Below are 20,067 nucleotides of genomic sequence, written 5' to 3'. Positions count from 1 at the left end.
AGTGCGGCGACCAAAACTGCACACAGTACTCCAGCTGCAGCCTCACCAGTGCCCTATACAGCTGCAGCAAGACCTCCCTACTTTTATATTCAGTCCCCCTCGCTATGAAGGCCAGCATCCCATTCGCCTTCCTGACCACCTGCTGCACCTGCAGGCTGGGTTTTTGCGACTCATGCACAAGGACCCCGAGGTCCCTCTGCACCGTCGCATGCTGCAGTTTTTCACCACGTAAGTAATAGTCCTTCCTACCATTATTCCTACCAAAGTGGACAACTTCACATTTGCCAACATTAAATTCCATTTGCCCGTTCCTGGCCCATTCGCCCAGCCTATCTAGATCCTTCTGCAGACTCTCCACACCCTCTGCACAATTTGCCGTTCCACCAATCTTGGTGTCATCAGCAAATTTCGACACCCTACACTTGGTTCCCTCCTCCAGATCATCTATATAAATGGTAAAAAGCTGAGGCCCCAGCACCGACCCCTGGGGCACTCCACTAGTCACCAACCGCCAATCCGAATAGCACCCATTGACCCCCACTTTCTGCCTCCTATTTGACAGCCAATCCCCTATCCACGCTAACACCCTACCCCCAACTCCATGCCCCCTGACCTTCTGTAATAACCTCTTGTGAGGCACCTTATCAAACGCCTTCTGAAAATCAAGAAACATCCCTGTGACTATCCCTGTAACTCAACACATTTATCCTGGTTAATTCACCTAATCTATACATCTTTGCACAAATTTAGCAAAGGGCAATTTAGCATGGTCAATCCATCTAACTTGCACATCTTGGTACTGTGGGAGGAAATTAAAGCACCTGGAGGAAACCCATGCAGGAACAGAGAGAACATACAAACTGCACAGAGTCACCCAAGGCCAGAATTGAACCCAGTGCCCTGGTGCTATGAGGCAGCAGTGCCAACTAGTGTGCTAACCAAGTTACCTTGGAGAATTGAAGAGCTATACGGATAATAGCAGCTTTGTTGTAGGCATTAAATATAATCAGTATTTATTGTCAAGCACATTATCCAATGTGGACCTAAAGCACACAGTCAGAAAAGATAGAGAATCTATTCCTCTGTGTGCTATATTGCTTGATTTCTTGCAGTTTTGATAGGGATGCTTCAAATAGTGTCAGGTGGACCTATGTTCAGATGTAATGCTGTACTAGCCCATCGAGTCGCCTATAAAGACTAGTCATTTGGTTGAGATATTAGCAGGTAGTAAATGGCATTTTTCAAGAGCAAGGGAAGAAAATTGGGAGAAAGTGGTTTGTGAAGAATCTTGAGCACAGCAAAATGCATCACAGCTCTTAATTGTAGGATATTGATATACAAATATTTAATAGCACCGTTATCTTCAGGTTTTCATTCATCTGAATCACATGGGAGGTTCAATTGAATACACTATTGACTATCATTCTGTACCCAACCTGTTGGTAGGTTGAATCCTATCTAACTGACTCATAAGATCAGTATAAAAATTTTCAAATGTCTTGCTCACTTTAGTTGGCAGCTAATAGTCACTGAATAAAGCTTTGAGTATTTAGTTATGTTCCTTGATAACAACTGACTAGCATAATACATTTTGGTTACATTCCAAGTGTATGTGATGTATCCAACTATTTAATTTAGCCTTTAATTTCCACGTTTTCACCCAATTTATCTATCACTAATGCCAATAATTATTCACGTGTGTGCTGCATGAAACTTCATTGTATTTTACAAATAAGACTAAAGCATCCTGGAGTTAATTCCATGATTCTCCAAAGGGAACATGAGGAAAAGAAGCACCAGATGTAGATAGAACTATCATTTTCTCCCTTGTGATTTTGCCCTACATTCCTGGAATCGTAGGATTTGAGATATTGAGAAATTGAGTTGTTATTTTTCATTAATGACCAATGCAATGCTGACTGCTAGTTGCTGGAGCCTGATTTGTTTTTTTCTAAAACTGTAAATTCTTATCTCTAACATGAGTAGATAATGAGATGGAGATGCCAGTGTTTGACTGGGGTGGACAATATGAGAGGTCACACAACACCAGGTTATTGTCCAACAGTTTATTTGAAACCACAAGCTTTCAGATTGCTGCTCCTTCGTCAGATGAAGTGGGAGAGAGGTGCACAGACACAAAATATATAAGCGGAATGACGATAGTCCGACACTCCTAAATGTTGGTGAGTATTGGGTTATTGTCACTCCGCTTATATATTCTGTGCCTGCCCACCTGTCTCCACTTCACCTGACAAAGGAGCAGCATTTCAAGAGCTTATGATTTCACATAAACCTGTTGGACTATAACCTGGCGTCATTTGACCTCTCGTCATGAGTAGATAGTGCATTTGGTATCATAAAATGTCAGCTAACCTGATGTGAGTAAGCCTGGCTACTGGTGAAAATGAAGGGAAGAAATGTGCAATTGGTTCTCGTGGATAACCTGATATAAAATATTCTAACGGAAAAGATTAGTGATTCCTGTAACACTTTTAATGACTTTTTTGTTGCTCATTCTGCTTTTCAGTAGACGGGGCAATGGTATGCTATTGCGATGTCTTTAAATAAAAACTAAACTGATGTATTATTACATTTTGGCTATTGCTGTGCTGATTATATGATACCTGACTGCACTTTATTGTCAAACGTAGAGACCAACGGAACTCTGCCAAAAACAACTGTGTGATTTCTCAAGAAACTAGTGTCTGGACAGTTGCTGGTAACCTGGAAATTGCATAGTTGAAACATTAATATGACAACCCTAGTATGAACATAAAACTCCATTAGATCATGCAGCAAATGTCAAATTGTATTCTGTCTTTGTAGGTAAGATGTAGTTTGTACTTAACTTTCCACTCACTTTGTTAGAAATAATTTAGAATTATGAGTGCACCAATTTGATGTGGGTAAACATCAGAGAACCTTTTAGTTGGAAAGCCTAGAATGTATTTTGATTTTGAGACCTTATTCTGAAGATCAGTTGAATGATCACAAAATCCATGAAGTTCACTTTTTTTGCTTTGTTAGTTTTCCAACAACTCCCTCCCTTCTACCTTCCCTTTCTGTTCAAATGGAGAGGATATAAAGAAAGTACAGCCACTGCATGTAACAAAAGAAAGCGTTGCCAAGGTATAGTATAGATTACTCTGTACAGCTTTGCTATTGGTTAGAAGAGCTTTTCAAGTAGCATTTAAACTCCTCTCCTCCTGAACCAAAGTAAGACTGTTCTTGAATTTGATATTATTTCCCTACCCTCCCATCAATGCTCTGCCCATAGAAAACCTGCTGTCTATGTTCATTATTATGTGCTTCATTTGCAACCATTAAGAAATTGTGCCTGGCATCTAGGTTAATACCATGATTTTCTGTTCCTACCTGCAGTAATCGTCGTGGGTGGGACAGAAAATTTGACGGACCAGCCGAAAGTCTGTTGACTTTGGGCGGGAATTTCTGGTCCCGCTGTGGGTGCGACCAGAAAATCCAGGCCATGCCGTTTGCTTTTAGTGCATGGCTCCACTAGGAATCTTGTAGCAATGATAAATAGTATTACAGAACTAGCAAGATAGATTCCTTAAACAGAGAGTTACACATCATGAACTGTTCAACCAGGACTGCTTATAATTGGTCGCTTAATATTGCTGGTCCTATTAGAATAGAAATCATTTATGGCTGATGAGGTTTAATTGGTTTATAGTTTAAAATGAATAAGCAGAGAGTGATTTTATGCTGCTATGAAGACTTTAGCAGAATTGAACAATTCTGCCATTGTTTACTAAAAAGTACTTCCATTGCACAAGTTATCATTAGTAACTTGAGACTTGCACCGTATTCATTACCTCCTGTATATTACTGAAAAAGACTTGTTTGTCTTGGATACAAATTGTTTGCTATCTTGCCACGTCCAAGTGTATTGACAATCTGAACTCTATGTAGAGGGGAGATTACGTGGTTCTGACGGTATGTCTCTCTTAACCTCCCACCTGTCAGAGAAACCACTGAAGGGCAAAGAAGTTTTATTGTGCAAGAAACTTGGAAGCATTTAACAGTTCATGAAGTGTTTCCTCTTGTCTGTATTTACTAATAAATCTCTAGGTTTGGATTGTCCCTTAATCACTGCATGCACTTTGACCACTTTTTCACAATTCAAAGTTAAGTTTTACAAGTCTTTACAAACAGCAGACCAATCTGTGTACTGTGTTTTATTAATATTTGAAATATGTCTCTGGGTCACAGCTATACACAGTTTAAAGCTCAGCCGTAACCATGTGGACTGGTACAGCGTGGATGAGGTCTATCTGTACAGTGATGCTACCACATCCAAAATTGCGAGGACAGTTACCCAGAAATTGGGATTTTCCAAAGGTACAGTTTGGTCAAAAAACATTTGGCTTTATTAATTGCTTTATGTTAATGTTGACCTGAATTTTTTGAAAGCAAGTTGAATAAGTTAAGCTTGCCTACACAATGGTAATTTCATTTCTAAAGATACTTTTTAAAGGATTATGAGTTGGAAAATGTAAGTTTGATTTTTATTTTGAGAGAGGAATGGGATTGCATGACAGTGGCTATTTCACAACCCCGAGTCACAGTCAATGTTTTCATCAAGTGTGTTATAAGCAGGAGCCTGAGTCAAACAGTACCTGTAAAATTTACACAACGTTAGACAGTATTCCCAAAATAGGTTTTCCACTGATGCTGCATCGTTTTTCAAATGTAAGTTGTGAAACTTAATTGCTGGGTGAGTTTGTCACCTTGGTTGTTGCCAGATTCAGCTGCCCAGTTTGGTGTGGATTGCAGTACCTTAATTCACACCTTCCAAACTGCGCACCTCCATCAGTGATTACAGATTATTCAACCAGAAAAAGTTATGACCAGATTCATTGAAAATCTGTTCTTGCAGATGGCCTTGTAGCAGTTCAGAGTGACACTGATGGAGACGTTTGAGAAGCTCATCTGTTGATCTCCATCTTCCCCCCCCTTGCAATAAAGGTCAACATCCCATTCATTTTCTTATTTATTTGCTGTACATGTGTGCTTACTTTTTTCAATCCATGTACAAGGACACCTAGGTCCCTCTCATGCCACATTTTGCAGTCTCTCTCCATTTAAAAAAAAACTGTGCTTTTCTATTCTTCTTGCTAAGTGGACAAACACTCATTACCCACATCATACTCCATCTGCCAATTTTTTGCCCATTCACTTAACCTATTTATAAATCCCTCTGGACACTTCTTACCATCCTTGTATCTTACTTTACTACTTTGTATCCTCTGAGAATTTGGCTACAATAGAACCAATCCCTTCATATAAATCATTAATATAGATTGTAAATATTTGAGGCTATTGCACTGTACTAGTTACAGTCTGCCATCCTGAAAATGACCTATTTATTCCAACTCTGTTTCTTATTCATTAGCCAGTCGCCTTTCCATGTTAGTATGTCACCCCAACACTATGTCCTCATCTTACTTTTTACATGGCGCTTTGTACCTTTGGGAAATCCAAATGTACTGCATCCGCTGGTTCCCCTTTATCCACCCTGTGTATTATATCGTCAAGGAACTTTAAGTTTGTCGAACACAATTGCCTTTTCATAAAACCATTACTCTGTCATATTGTATAAAGATTTCCTAATCATTAATTATGATTTTCTAATCATAGTTTAGGATCTCATTAATAACAAGCAGGCGAACTTAAATTATATTTTTCTGTTTTCCTATTTTCTTGAACAGAAGTGTTTTCTAATCTGTTGGGCTCTTTTCCACGTCTAGAGAACTTTGGAAAATTACTTTTTCTTATTCTGTTCTGGGATGTGGGCATTGCTGTCAAGTCCAACATTTGTTACCTATCTTAACTGCCCTTGAACTGAGTGGCTTGGCACACCATCTCAGAGGGCAGTTAAGAGTCAATAGCTTTGCTGTGGGTCTGGAGCCAAATATAGGCTAGACCAGGTATGAACTTCCTTCCCTGAAGGGCAGTAGTGATCCATATGGGATTTTACAACAATTGATGATAGTTTCTTGGTTAGTGTGACTGAGACTAGCTTTATTAATTGAATTCAAATTCCACCAGTCGCTGTGGTGCGATTTGTTCCCAGAATATTGCCCTGGCCTCTGGATTGCTCATCTAACGTACCACTGTCTCCCCATGATTGCTACCAATGCTTCCACTATCTATCATTTCACCCATTTCTTTTAAGACATAGGATACAGGCCATCCAGTCCAGGGACTTGTAGCATTTATTCTCATTTTGTGTAAATCTTTTTTCTGGTGATAATTATTGTTCTTAGTTCCTCACTTCCTTTTTCCTCTTGATTTTCTAATATTTTTGGGATGCTTTTTGTGTCTTCTACTGTGAAGGCAGATACAAAATTCTTGTCCAAAGTCTGCCATTTCCTCTTTTCCCATTATTATTCCCCAGTCTCGCTAGCTAAAACACCAGTACTCATTTTGGTTACTCTCTTGCCTTTTCATGTATTTGTAGAAGCATTTATGGCCTGTTTTATATTTCTTGCTAGTTTTCTCTCAAACTTCAATTTCTGTTTTTTTGATATCCTTCAGTTTCTAAACATTTCCTAATCCTCTGCCCAGTCAATATTATTTGCAGCATTGTATGCCTTCTCTTTGCATTTGATGCCTCTCCTGATTAGCCACAAATGGTAGAGGACTCTTTCTTCCTTAGTGAAAGATATAATTGTTGAAAGTTGTGCAATATTTTCTTAAACATCTGCCACTGCTTCACCAAGATCTTGTCCTTTAACCTATAGTCCTAATCCATTTTAGCCAACTCTGCCTTCATGCCACAGTAATTGCCTTTTGTTTAAGTTAAGACACTAATTATGGATCCACATTTCTCCTTCTCATGTTATGGTCATTGTTGCCTAGAGGAGCCTTTACTATGAGGTCCTTAATTAATCCTGCTGTATTGCACATTACCAGATCCAAACTAACCTGGTCAGTTCTAGAACATACTATTCCAAGAAACTGTCCAGAAAGCTCATACTCCAGGCCACCATTGCCAAATTGACTTGCCCAATCGATGTAAAGGTCAAAGTCACAATTGTTGCAGCACCTTTCTTGCAAACCCTAATTATTTCTTGATGTATACTCTCTCCTGCTGTGTAGCTACTGGTGGGGGTTGGGGCTATAAACTGCTCCCGTTAGTGACATCTTTATTTTGCAATTTCTTATCCCACCCAAACTTGTGTTTAGTTGACTATATTTCTATTTAATTTTTTGTTGAGTAACTTTACCAGTTTAAAAACTTACAGCTACTGTGCAGCTTTGTAGTTGATGGTGTGTGACTGCTTGATGTTTTCCATGTTATGCTTCTTAGATTTATATATTGTTTTATATTTTGTGTGCACAAATATTGTCTACTTTTTTGTCAATGCAGCATCAAGCAGCGGAACTAGACTTCACAGAGGATATGTAGAAGAGTCTTCACTTGAAGACAAACCTCCACTTCCTACGCACATTGTCTTTGTTGTACATGGAATAGGACAAAAAATGGACCAAGGTCGTATTATCAAAAACACAGGCATGTAAGTACTGTATTTCAAAATACCTGTTCTATTACTGCAACAACCATTTCTCAGTTAACAAAAGTAAACTATTCAGTGGAATGCTTAGTAATGAACAGTATGCATTACTGATAGATGTTGATTCATTTCAGCAATGTACTGTAATCTGTGGCCAAAAGGTTCAATATTTGGTCAGTTAATCCATTTAATTTGGTAGTATCCTATAACTATACACATTCAAACTTTGGAGATAATATTCTCTCCTCGCTCGTACAGTACAATAGAGGACTAATTTAGCCACTCCCGAAAACGGGCATGGGGTTCAGGATGAGCGATTATCCTGTGCCTATTAAACACCAAATTTGGGCTGCCTGCTCATTATCATGATTCTTATGTGCAACAGATCATAGTTTTGTTTTTTACATCATAAAAACACTACAGTACAGAAAGAGGCCATTTGGCCCATCGAGTCTGCACCAACCACAATCCCATCCAGGCCCTACCCCCATATCTCTACATATTTACCCACTAATCCCTCTAACCTACACATCTCAGGACACTAAGGGGCAATTTTAGCATGGCCAATCAACCTAACATGCACATCTTTGGACTGGGAGGAAACCAGAGCACCCGGGGGAAACCCATGCAGACACGAGGAGAGTGTGCAAACTCTACATAGACAGTGACCCAAGCCGGGAATCAAACCCAGGTCCCTGGAGCTGTGAAGCAGCAGTGCTAATCACTGTGCTACGGTGCCGCCCTTACCACATTGTTGGGTGGCTACATGTTTCATTGAAGGACTCAAGATAATGAGAAATTTGACTGAGTTAAAGCTAGCCTTAAAGTGGAGGTACATTACGGCTACCGTAGATGTTGGAAGTTCTTGTGCAAGTCACTGATGTTGAAAAAGACTGAATAGTGCCATGCCATGAGAGAAGATGCTGCAAGGTTCTCAGACAGATGCCTTCATGCAGAAAGTGCAAAGGAGGATGTAGCCACAAAAGGCTTTTCAGAGAAGTTGAAGTTAGTGGGAAAAGGTAGCTGTGACTGTCAATGCTGAGAGATACTTTGCAGCTTTGCACCCAGTTATCAGTAACATCACCCAAGTGGCCATGGTAATTTAGTTCCTCTTCAAATGCCATATCCTACCAACTGCACCACTAGCCTCTGATATTACTCAATGCACCACAGCCCCATCACTCACAATCAAATGATCTCTATCAATCGGGATAACATTCATGCTGCATCTCGCCTTCACTCACTTAACAATGGTGCAAGCTTATCACCCGTATTTCATGGCTTGCACATATTATCAGCCCTTCATATAAAAGACGAAATATTGCAGATGCTGGAATCTGAAACAAAAACAGAAAATGCTGGAAAATGTCAGCAGATCTGACAGCATCTATGGGGAGAGAATAGAGCCAATATTGCTAAATTCTCCCTCAGTGTCCCATTACCCATGGGAAATGTGTGGGGTTACAGGGATTGGGTAGGAGCGAGGGCCTAGAGAAGATACTCTGTTCGAGTCAGTGCAAACTCAATGGGCCGAATGGCCTCTGCACTGTAGGAATCTATGATGCATACCCAATGTAGCTGGTACTGATTGGCAGTGTGCAGGCACGTCTGCATGTCCTCACCCCAACGGAGAAAATGGTGCTGCTGACTGTTGGGGCAACAATGTTTCTTCATCAGCTGTTGCTCAAGACATGGCCAGCAACTTGGCTGAAGCCATAGAAGGTGATGATATCCTCATACCTAAATTTTCCTCCTCCTGCAATCTTCTTTTAGTTACAAGCTGCAGATGTAAGCCTGCATCTCACATTTCCCACTCCTTCCCATTCCCGCTCCCCTCCCAACAGCCTTACCTTTGTGTCTTTCTCCTTTCTGATATCAAGAACTACTAACTGACCAGGTAATGGTGGAAGAGCATCAAGACCTTGCTGATGGAGAAACATTGTTGCTCGATTTTACACTCGCAGTTACCATTCAGATACACACACTGCACATAATTAAGAAAATAGGTGGGAGACATGATCTCTTAGTGGTGAGACACAGGATATGAATAACTTGCAGTCACGGCAGAGAGCAAGGGTTGTATAGCTGCCAGAGGGCGAGGTCACGCATGGGTTCTGCTGGAGCAATTCAGATGAACACTGGGCAACCTAAGGAAAAGGCTGATGGGTAAGCACAAATACGCAGTGTATTGGCAGGCTAGCCAGAAAGGCTGCATGCAAGAGCATAGAGTCCGGTGCCAGTGTTGCACAGGGCTTAGTGCAGAGTTTGAAGGTCCGAGGCCCGTGCTTTCCAGTGTGGTAGTGGTGGCCAACTTTATTCATGCGGTTTTGATTCGATCATGATGTAACATCTGATGGTTATGTCTCCGCTTTCATTGTGACAGAAGCTATCTTATATCTGCTATCGTGATTGCAGGCATCAATGTTCAAAAGATGCCCTAAGAGTAAAATAGGTTACTAAAAATACTGAGGCAATGCCCTAGGAGAATGATAGTGACTCCATAGAGCACAAACCTACTGTCATCTCTCAGGTTGTCGGCATCTGTCCTCCCAATCTACAGGTATCCTTGTTGCCTGTCAGTCAGCCAATCATGCTAGTGCCCATGCCAGGATAATGTTCTCCAAAGCTGGACCTCTCAGGCCAGAGATGTGTAAGGACATCCTGCAATTCTGTTTGCAGCCTCCTCCATATTGCAATCACTCAGGGAGCACTACGTAGGAAAACTGAGACAAAGACATCAGATACGAAAAGAATGCATAAAGATGATTAACTTGCATTCATGTGCAATATAGTAAATTTGATTTAGAATGTTTATTTTGTGTTGACTTATTTGTACGTTATCACTGCATGCATTTGGTCATAATCAGTGATGAAGGGAAGGTAGGATGTGAGACAGTTAGAGAATGGAGAATTTGGGGTTGCATTTACTGGTATCAGTCAGATGGGTTGTTCATGGTCCTGTCAGAAAGGGACTGTTTAAGCTAAAGCCTCCCTTCTTTTTAGCCCCTCACTTTCTTGCCATATAGTTGCTGGCAGGTGTCCTGCGGACTTCATAGAAAAGTTACGCAGCAAGCAACAGAGCACTACAAAACTTGATGCTTACTCAGCTGAGTACCGCAAGGTTCCTCTTGAGCGGCCCAAGAAGCAAAAGAGCTGTTTCAGCATACCAGTGGTCTGCTCTGTCACATGTGGCATCATGGCAATGATTGTATTCATGCTATCTAGTTGTGCTTTTATTGCGCACAGGAGTCCATGAACCTTGTCATCTGTGAATAGCCCTTGGTGCCTATTAGTCATCCTTTGGTTTGTCTGGTGGCTCAAGTGCAAGTGGTACGATAGACTGCCACAAAATAAAGGCATCATGACAGCTGCCAGGATACAGGACATTAATCTGCATGATTTCCCATGTTTGCTTACACACCAGCTGAACATTGGAGGAGTGGAATCCCTTTTGTTCGTGTACATCTCAGTTGATGTGGTACCTACAAAGTGAAATGATTGTGGTCAATGCCATTCTACACCATGGGGAAACTTGCAATCGTAATGAAACTGTGTATTCATTCCACCTCCTGCTCTCTGGCAACAGAGAATGAAATGTAGTCAGGTCTCTTTGAAAAAAGAACATCAGTAACCTCCCTCATGCAATAGTGGATGGCAAACAGCGAGAAATTTCAAATATCTTCAACTTCAACCTGGAAAGGGACTGATATAAAAGCTCATAGCTACGTTCACCTTCACAGCAATTCATAGTGCTGTCCTTGCTCTGTTCTGCAGTTGCGGTTGCAGCAGGTAACAGTGAAGATGTCCTTACTGAAGCGCAGATGTCTCACCTTGTTCCTTGCTAGATTCAGGTAGGAGAATTGCTCCCTGAACACCCTGTGTGGATAATAGTCTCCTGCTGAGTAGTCCTTTTTTACTTACTTGTTTCCCTAGCTGTTTGCCCTGCTCTGCATTCTCCTAGTCCTGCTGTATCCCAAAAAGTAATGTCTACTGCTTCACTCATCTGGGTGCAATGGTTTGTACAGAAGCCCTGAAGCCAGGACCAAAGTACATCAGTACCTGCCATACCACTCCTTGCAGACCTCAACAACTTAGCCAACTCTAGGAAGTATCAAATGCTTGCACATTCGTAGCAATAACCTGTTGAAATCAACGACTAATCTGCAAGTAGTTGCTGATCCCTTTAAATAGTGCTGGTGGTGGCAGGATGTCCTTCCTTTTACAGAATGCATGTACATCTGTGTGAGTTTGAGATGTTTGTGTTGGGTTCTAAAATAGTAGCACTGGCAACACATCAGTGGAATGTGCCAATTGATGTCATATTTGCAGCAGTGTTAACATCTTCAATAGGACATCCATATCAATGCCCCAGATACTGTTTTCAACCTCTTAAGTACTCGACCATGTCTGAATTTTGTGCCTGTAGAGTCTAAATTATGCATTTATCTGCTGAATTGCTTCAAACAAATAATTAAGCTGAAGTTGAACAGAGGCCTAAACAACCCCTGTCTGCCACTACTCTCCTCTACCAAGCTGAACTTGTTCTGCAACTCCACCATTTATCCTTTAACTTGCGTTTCCTGCACATAAAAGGTGTGGCTATGGATGCTTATATGGGCTTCAGTTATGTCTGCTTTTTTTTTTGTGGATTATGTGGAACATTCCTTGTTCTGGTCCTAACTCCGGCCCCCTCCTGCAAATCTTTTTCTGTCTTATCAATGAGTGTATCAGTGTCACTTCACGCTCTTGCCTGGACCTGGAAAAATGTATCTTTTCCTTGCTTCCGACTTCCACCTCTCTCTTACATTCACATGGTCCATCTCTGACACTTCCTTTCCTTGACCTCTCTGTCTCAATTTCTGGTGATAGACTGACCACCAATATTCACCACCGACTTCCACAGCTCCTTTTGTGTCCCTGTAAGGACTCGATCCCATTCTCCCAGTTTCTTGGCCTTCTTTGCATCATTTCCAGTGATGCAACCTTCAACTTTGAAAACCGTGCCCCCGCTCCACCATGACGGAGCACTCAATCATGTCTGACCCATTTCCCACTAGTCCCTCCCCCTTCTCTTTCATCCGGAACCATGATAAGCTCTCCTTCTGCTCACTTTCCATTCCACCAACCTCCATGTTCATAGGATTATCCTCTACCATTTCTGCCAACCCTAGCACGACACCACAAAACACATCATCACTCACTTCTCCTGTCAGCATTCTGTGAGGACTGCTCCCTCCATGACACCCTGGTCCACTCCACCGTCACCTCCATCCCCTGGCCATTTAGCTCCTCATTGTCTAAATCTCAAACATTCCTTTCAGGTCAAGCAGCACTTCATTTGTACCTCTTTCAATTCAATCTACTCTATTCGTTGCTCCCAATGTAGTTTCCTGTGCACTGGGGAGACTAAACGCAGACCGGGTGACCCCTTTATGGACTACCTTTACTCAGTCCAGAAGCATGACCCTGGTGCTTGCCATTTCAATTCACCATCTTGCTATCCTGACCAATATCCGTCCTTGGCCTGCTGCAATGTTCGATGAAGTGGAATGCAAATGGGAGGAACAGCACCTCATCCTCTGATGAGGAAGTTACAGCCTTATGGATTCAATGTTAAGTTGAACAAATTTAGATTTTCTGCTCCACTTTGACTTTTTTTAAAATCCAAAAAATGCTGCAGGGCCATCTGTTACCTGTTCTTAAGTTTTGCCTTCACTAAGCACAGAGCTTTGTTCTCCTATTAACAATTCTGCTCTCTTATCTTTACACCACTATCAGTATCTTCTATTGCTCTCTTTACACTAGCTCAGTTGGTTAGTGTTACAGAGTGAAGCCAACAGCATGGGTTCAATTCCTGTACTGGCTGACGTTATTCACGAAGGCCTCACCTTCTCAATTTGGCTCCTCACCTGAGGTGTGGTGATCCTTGGGTTAAATCACCATCAGTCAGCTGTGCCCCACAAAAGGGTTATGGTTATTTGGGATTGTGGCGACTTTATCTCACTGCAATTAATTTACTTTCTCTTGCTCCCCAAACATCTTTGTGCAATCCCTTCTAGCTCTCACATATCACTGACCTTCAATTTTGCACTACCCGTCTCTTATGGTATAATATCCATCATCACACTTCTCCGTCTTTTAGCTCTGAAGAAGAACCATATGGACATGAAACGTTAACTCTGTTTCTCCCTCCACAGATGCTACCAGACTTGCTGAGTTTATCCAGCATTTTCTGTTTTTATTACAAATTTGCAGCATCTGCAGTATTTTGCTTTTATATCTGCTGTATTGCTGTGGTCAGATTACCAGAAGCACAAATTTTATTTTGTTAAATCTCTTCAATTTGGAAAAGGAACATCTAATTCCTATATTGATAGAACATAGAAAAACTACAGCACAAACAGGCCCTTCGGCACACAACTTGCACCAATGATATCCCTACCTACTTGGTTTACCTATAACCCTCAATTCTAGTAAGTCCCATGTACTCATCCAGAAATCTCTTAAAAGACCTTATCGAATTTGCCTCCACCACCACCGACGGCAGCCGATTCCACTCGCCCACTACCCTCTGAGTAAAAAACTTAACCCCTGATATCTCCTCTGTACCTACTCCCCGGCACCTTAAACCTGTGTCCCCTCGTAGCAACCATTCCAGCCCTGGGAAAAAGCCTCTGAGAATCCACCCAATCTATACCTCTCAACATCTTATACACTTCTGTCAGGTCACCTCACATCCTTCGATGATATGTGATATGAGAGGTCAGGAGGAATTCAGGCAACAAGTCTTTAGTATTCAAACACAATTCATGCCAATAGATTATAGAACAATTTCCTATTTACAATAATGGCTTGGATTCAGAAACTCAATGCAACTGGTCACATTTGTAGTCCATCAGGCACTGAGAAGCAGGTAAGTCTGAGGAAAGACATGATCACCACATGAAAAATGGGAAGATGTATAAGAGAACTGCCAAATACTTAGTGATGAATAAAATATAAGTGGATGGAACAGTGGCCAATGAAATTAAATGGAAGTCTTGCATACAGATAGGCAAAGTAAGTGGTTTACACATTCCATGAGTGATCCAATTCTAAAAGATTAATCAATTCTGTGTTCAACATGTCCAATCAGCGCAGCTAACAAAACATGCAGAACGCTGAACCATATCGACGAAGCAGTAGAGTACAGGTGTGAGGAAGTTGCCTATGCTCTGGTCACATTATACCTTTGACCAATTCTCCAGGAAAACCTTAAGCTTCTTGTGATGCAAAGTAATCCAGAGCATCTGAGAAACTTGAAGCATTTAGTCCTGAAAGGAGGTAAGTATCAGATCTGCGTTGAGACACAAAAGACCAGAAAAGCAATGGAAAAGGTAAATCTGCAATATGAGATCAGGAATGCAAAATAGCAGAAAATACATTTCTCAATTATGTCGAAAGGTTCTTCACACAGTTCAAAATGCAGAATGGACTTTTGGGGAGGCTGATGCCTTTTCCTACCCAGAATTACAATTTCCAACTACATATCTTCTCCAAATAATGTTAAACATAACTCTCAACCATAATGCTTTGCATTTATTCCTCAGTTTTATTTTTCTGTTTTCTTTTTTTTCCTTGTTTATTTTTGCTTGAATTTCTTCCTCATCTTTACTTTCTTATGCTTGATACACCTTTTTGTTTCTTTATGATATCTCTTCTAGTTTTCTATGTTGTTTGTGAGCTCGCATTTCTCTTGCAATTTTTTGTGTTAATTCTGACTGAACTGCTCCAGACTGCATATCTGACAAGAGTCCTAGACGAGCTGTAGTTTCCTCCAGTTAAATATTGGAAAAATAGAAGCCATTGTTCTTTGGCTCCTGCCACATTCCCTCTGTTAGATTCCATTCCCCGCCAGGCACCCGACTCCATTTAAAAAGGACTGCTCACAACCTCAACATCCTGTATGGTCCAGAGCTGAACTTCTGAACCTGTGTCCTCATAATCACTTGGAATGCTTACTTTAACTAACTATCTTTTCTCCCTCCAGTCTCAACTTATTTGCTGCTGAAACCCCCATCTGTGCCTCTATGCTCAATTTATTCCAATGCTGTTCTGGCCAACCTCCACTTAGACTATACAAAATTGTACTGCCCATATCATAGTACAAGAAGTCCTGCTCATCCATCACACTTTTCTTGCTGACCTACACTGGCTCACAGCCTTCAAAGGCCTCCAGTTTAATATTCATGATCTCATGATGAAATCCTTTCATGACCCCAAATTTATTCTGTAACTTCCTGAATTCCTTGAGAACATTGCATACTACTTGTTCGAGTTTTGAACACCCCCAAATTCCTGTGCCAAGGTTCTAAGCAGTATGTTCTGTATAGATATCTTCTCCTTTCACAACCCTCCATAAAAAGTTGTATCTTTAACCAATCTTTTGGTCACCCATCCTAATTTCATTTTCTTTGCTTTCATGTGAACTTATTTCTCAGTACGGTTCTCTGAAGCGTGGAACATGTTAGCATTCTGTAAGTGCAAGCTGCTGTCCTTGGGTTGCTAAGAGATGCAACATAAACATAGGTACTTCCTTTTTTTTTAAAAGAAAAAGCAAAATTAGTCCGAATTTTTGAGATATCTAGAGATTTTTCTCTGAGATGTATGTATAACTTGTCTTAATAACCAACTTATCATCAGCTACTGGAGTTTGTTTTTAATCTTGGTCCAGTGTAGCGTAGCAATTTTACCCTAGCAATAAACTGATATTCAAAACTTTCCAGGGAAATAAAAAAGCAAAATTTTGGCATTTGATATTTATGCATCATGTGGATTGAAAATTACCACCTCCTTGGTGAAAAGAATTATTCAACTGTTCTTGTGATCTGCAGTTGTGAAAATGCCATGTTCGTTGCTTATTTTGTGACTAATCCAGATGCAATTGTGATAAATTATTAATTCATTGTTTTGCAGTAGATTGAAATTTCTGAAATGGCAAAGATTAGAAAATCTATAGAATGATGGCATTGCTTTGTAAACTTTATTGAATCCTAGCTGACTATCAAGCATAATAGTCAGCTGGAATATCTCTAATGCAATGAGGCAGAGGACACATTGTAACTAAATGCAAGATTTTATGAAATATAATTGGCAAATAATAGAAGTATAATAAAAAATATTTGAAATTACAACAAAAATTTAAATGAATGTGTCACAGGTACCCAACAGTGTGCCGACTCCAGGGATGATGGCAGATATTAGGCACAAAATATTCGAAGTATACGATACAGGCTGGTGAGACAGGCTGCTGTGGTGAGCATGGAAGTCCAGTTGGAGGTATAGATCTTGGTGGTGGTAGTAGCAAATATTCAAACAAGAACTTTGAAGGCCAAAGTGGTGAAGGGTTCCATGTGCATAGCAGTTGAAAATGGGTCAGTCGTTCCTATGAGTGATATTATAATGGAATATTATATCTGACTCTGGAGATATTTGTAATTCAAACGCTGCAGGCAAAACCCATGTATTAAAGTAATGGAATAATATACAACTTGTATTTTTATAACATTTTCAAAATTTTTAATTTGGCCTTTACTGGTACTAAACCCGTATTGTATACTTAGAATATTTTGTTTCTGATATCTGCCATCATCCCTGGATTAGGCAAGCTGCTGGTTACTTGTGACACATTAATTTAAGTTTTTGTTCTCATTTCAAATATTTTTTGTTATACTTCTATTATTTACCAATTATATTGTGCAAAATCTTACCTTTAATTACAATGTGTTCCCTGCCTCATTGCATCAAAGATAAGCAAAGATCTGAACCAAAGGTACTGCGATTAATTAATAAATACATTAATTGCAGTCCTTCTGAATAAATCTTCCTGTAAAAGTTTATTCACATCTCTGAATGGAAAAGTATGTTTTACCAAGCAGTAATTCCTTTTTCTCCAGGAAGACATCAACATACCTTGCAAGAGAACCTAGAAATTGCTGTTGGTGTCACAAGCAAATTGTGGGTGCTAAAATTTTCTGGGAGAATTTACTCCTGGTTTGGTATACGTGTGATGGGGACAATTTTCAGCATATGCATCAGAGAACGCCGAGGTCGCTTTTCTAATTTTTCCCACCCTTTGCCAGTGATGTCATGAGGTCCGCACCCACAGAGGGCAAGGACCTCATTTTGATGGATTTGAATATAATCATCCAGCCCCCCAGCCACATGATTCTGCTCACTGAATATTGGGGAGGGGGAGGAGAGAGAGAGAGAGAATGAGATTGTTGTTTGACTTTGGAAAGAAAATCCACATTTTAGCCCACTGAAAACAGGACAGTACTAATTTTCTAATTCAGCTGTGACCTTTAATTGATAACTAGTTCTGTGTTTGAGAAAGCATTGGAAGGGAAGCTAGCTGTTTACTTGAAGAAAAAAATGTTCTTGAATTAAACATTGCCAAGCCAAGCATGGATTCCAAAGCTGTTTACAAAGACTTGAGGAGCAAAGGGTACAAGCAAAACCTTTCACTATTCCAGATCCCTGCAAGGACCATCAAAAACCCTGCAGCCATCAGCTGCATTTATTCTTTCTGCGTTACTTTGATTTGCATAAAATGAGTGGATATGCCAAAGGAACTCGGCTGTTTGCTCTGCTACATTGTTCGCACATCACTCAACTGTGTGCACTTGATTTGTTCATTCTGCCAAGAATGTCTGTCATTGGATCATCCAACATCATAACAATAGTTGGGCATTGATCATAATGGAGGGCGATTACTGCTGTTTTGAGCCAGTGTGTTTATGTATGTGTAAAGAAGACTTCCTAAAAGGGGCAGTTATGGTACTTGAGTAAATATATATTTTGTACCAGTGTCCGCTACATTAATTTTCCAGCCCACATCCTTGCTTCAGGACCTATCTTCGTCCTGTACTATTGCATCTTCTGGAATTTGCTCTTTCTCTATTGGCAGGGCCCTTTGTAAAACAAAGTTATGGAGTCTGCAGGACCCATTATTATCTTGACGATTTTGGGCTTATCATGTAATGCACCAACTGGTCAGCTGAGAATCTAGAAGCTCTACTTTAATATATTAAATGGCATATTTCACATTTATTTTGGTCGTTACGTGGACTTCATTGTCAGTGCTCCATACTGTTCATATCTGACAGGATATCTTTAGCCAATTTTGAATAGGACCATCTTGTCCCACGTTTTACTGAGCTTTTTTCGTCAGATAAGCCTGGCACAGTTGTTGTTTGGTGAAAAATAAAGGCATCGTAGGAGCTGCAGAGGAACTAATTATTGGACTGCATAATTCTTGGGCTCTCAGACCAACTGGATGCGAAGGAAGCACCACAGTATTACAAGCTGGGGCCCAAATAATATCTCCAATACAACTATTCCTTTTAGCTGTAGAAAGCCAGCAGTACATTAAAATTATGCAGCCCCTCACAATGGTGGTGCTCAATAATGATGAAAATACTGGTTTCGGAACAAAGCATCCATCGTGCAGCAATGATCGTTGAACTCAGCAACACTCCAGCTGTCCACATAGATGACCTGGAAAGAATGGAAACTGAGCCTCACAGTAACCTTGATCACGCCACCTGGATTGAGCATGCTAGCTAAAGATCTTCTATAAGACATGGCGGAGCTTGTTCATAGTTTTCTTGGGTATTGTCCTTCAGTAAAAATTGGGTGCAGTTCCAGGTATAGTGCATCTGATGGATGTTGAAATGGTACCTGTGGACAAATGTTTTTAGTGCTGCTTTGGCTTTCTGACATCCCGGTCTGTTCATGCTCATCATTCTCACCCAAATCTAATCCCAGACTTGCTCTGCTTGTAACCTTCATTGTGTCTCTAGTGGGCACTCTTCTGGGAAATCAGCTGTTTAATGAGGAATTTCCTCTCCGAGAAATGAAAGCTCAGTTCCAATGCCCAAAATAGATGGGCAGAAAGAATATTGAAATTAGTAGACATAATTGCCATTTTACCTGCATTGTGTGCTGCAGTGTGTAAAAACAATTCTTCTGTTCTCAATAATGTAACTTGTAGCAGTAAACTGAGATGCCATGTTTCTGACCTCCCAATTTTCCTGGCGCTTTATACTCAGGCAATCTCTGATCTCTTCATATTCAAGTCTTTTGTTTGTTCCTTCAGCAGTCCTTAAAGCAGTGTTTATATGTGAATGGAATGCGTAGTTTGCAGAGCCTATCTGGAACAAAGATCAGCTTCACAATTTAGCTTTCTCAATTTAATTCTTGTGAAACTAGAATAATTTTATTTTCTACAACTTATAGGAGGATTTAATAAACTTGCAGAATGGGTAAATTGTGACACAAATGTGAGGTAATACATTTATTGAGAAAGGTGCAGGTCTAGATGAAATGGAAAAATAACTGGATTTCCCAGTAGAAATATGCTGACTACCAAAAGTTGTGCCATAGCTTAGCAAAGTCATTAAAAAGCAAACCAAGCACTAGGGGCAGGATTTTTGCAATGCCGGGCTGACTCCAGTGAGATATGCCTCCATTTTCATCAAATCCC

At 40.5% G+C, this 20,067-nt stretch overlaps 1 protein-coding gene across 2 annotated transcripts in view; it reads left to right on the top strand.

Annotated features, from left to right (window-relative positions):
- Positions 1–20,067, top strand: part of ddhd1b (DDHD domain containing 1b) — a 74,265-nt gene that overhangs the window by 17,131 nt on the left and 37,067 nt on the right. Inside the window, exons 3-5 of one of the 2 annotated variants that reach the window (XM_080202712.1) lie at positions 3,028–3,129; positions 4,234–4,362; positions 7,397–7,544. In XM_080202712.1, coding sequence (XP_080058838.1) covers positions 3,028–3,129; positions 4,234–4,362; positions 7,397–7,544 — 379 coding nt within the window. The remainder of the gene's footprint in view (positions 1–3,027; positions 3,130–4,233; positions 4,363–7,396; positions 7,545–20,067) is intronic. The other variant, XM_080202711.1, reaches the window with a different exon arrangement.

Source organism: Carcharhinus amblyrhynchos, chromosome 14 (genome assembly GCF_965287045.1).
Source record: "Carcharhinus amblyrhynchos chromosome 14, sCarAmb.v2.hapA, whole genome shotgun sequence".
Taxonomy (NCBI): domain Eukaryota; kingdom Metazoa; phylum Chordata; class Chondrichthyes; order Carcharhiniformes; family Carcharhinidae; genus Carcharhinus; species Carcharhinus amblyrhynchos.
The sequence above is the reverse complement of the archived record's forward strand: the minus strand, read 5'-3'. Positions and strand labels throughout refer to the sequence as shown.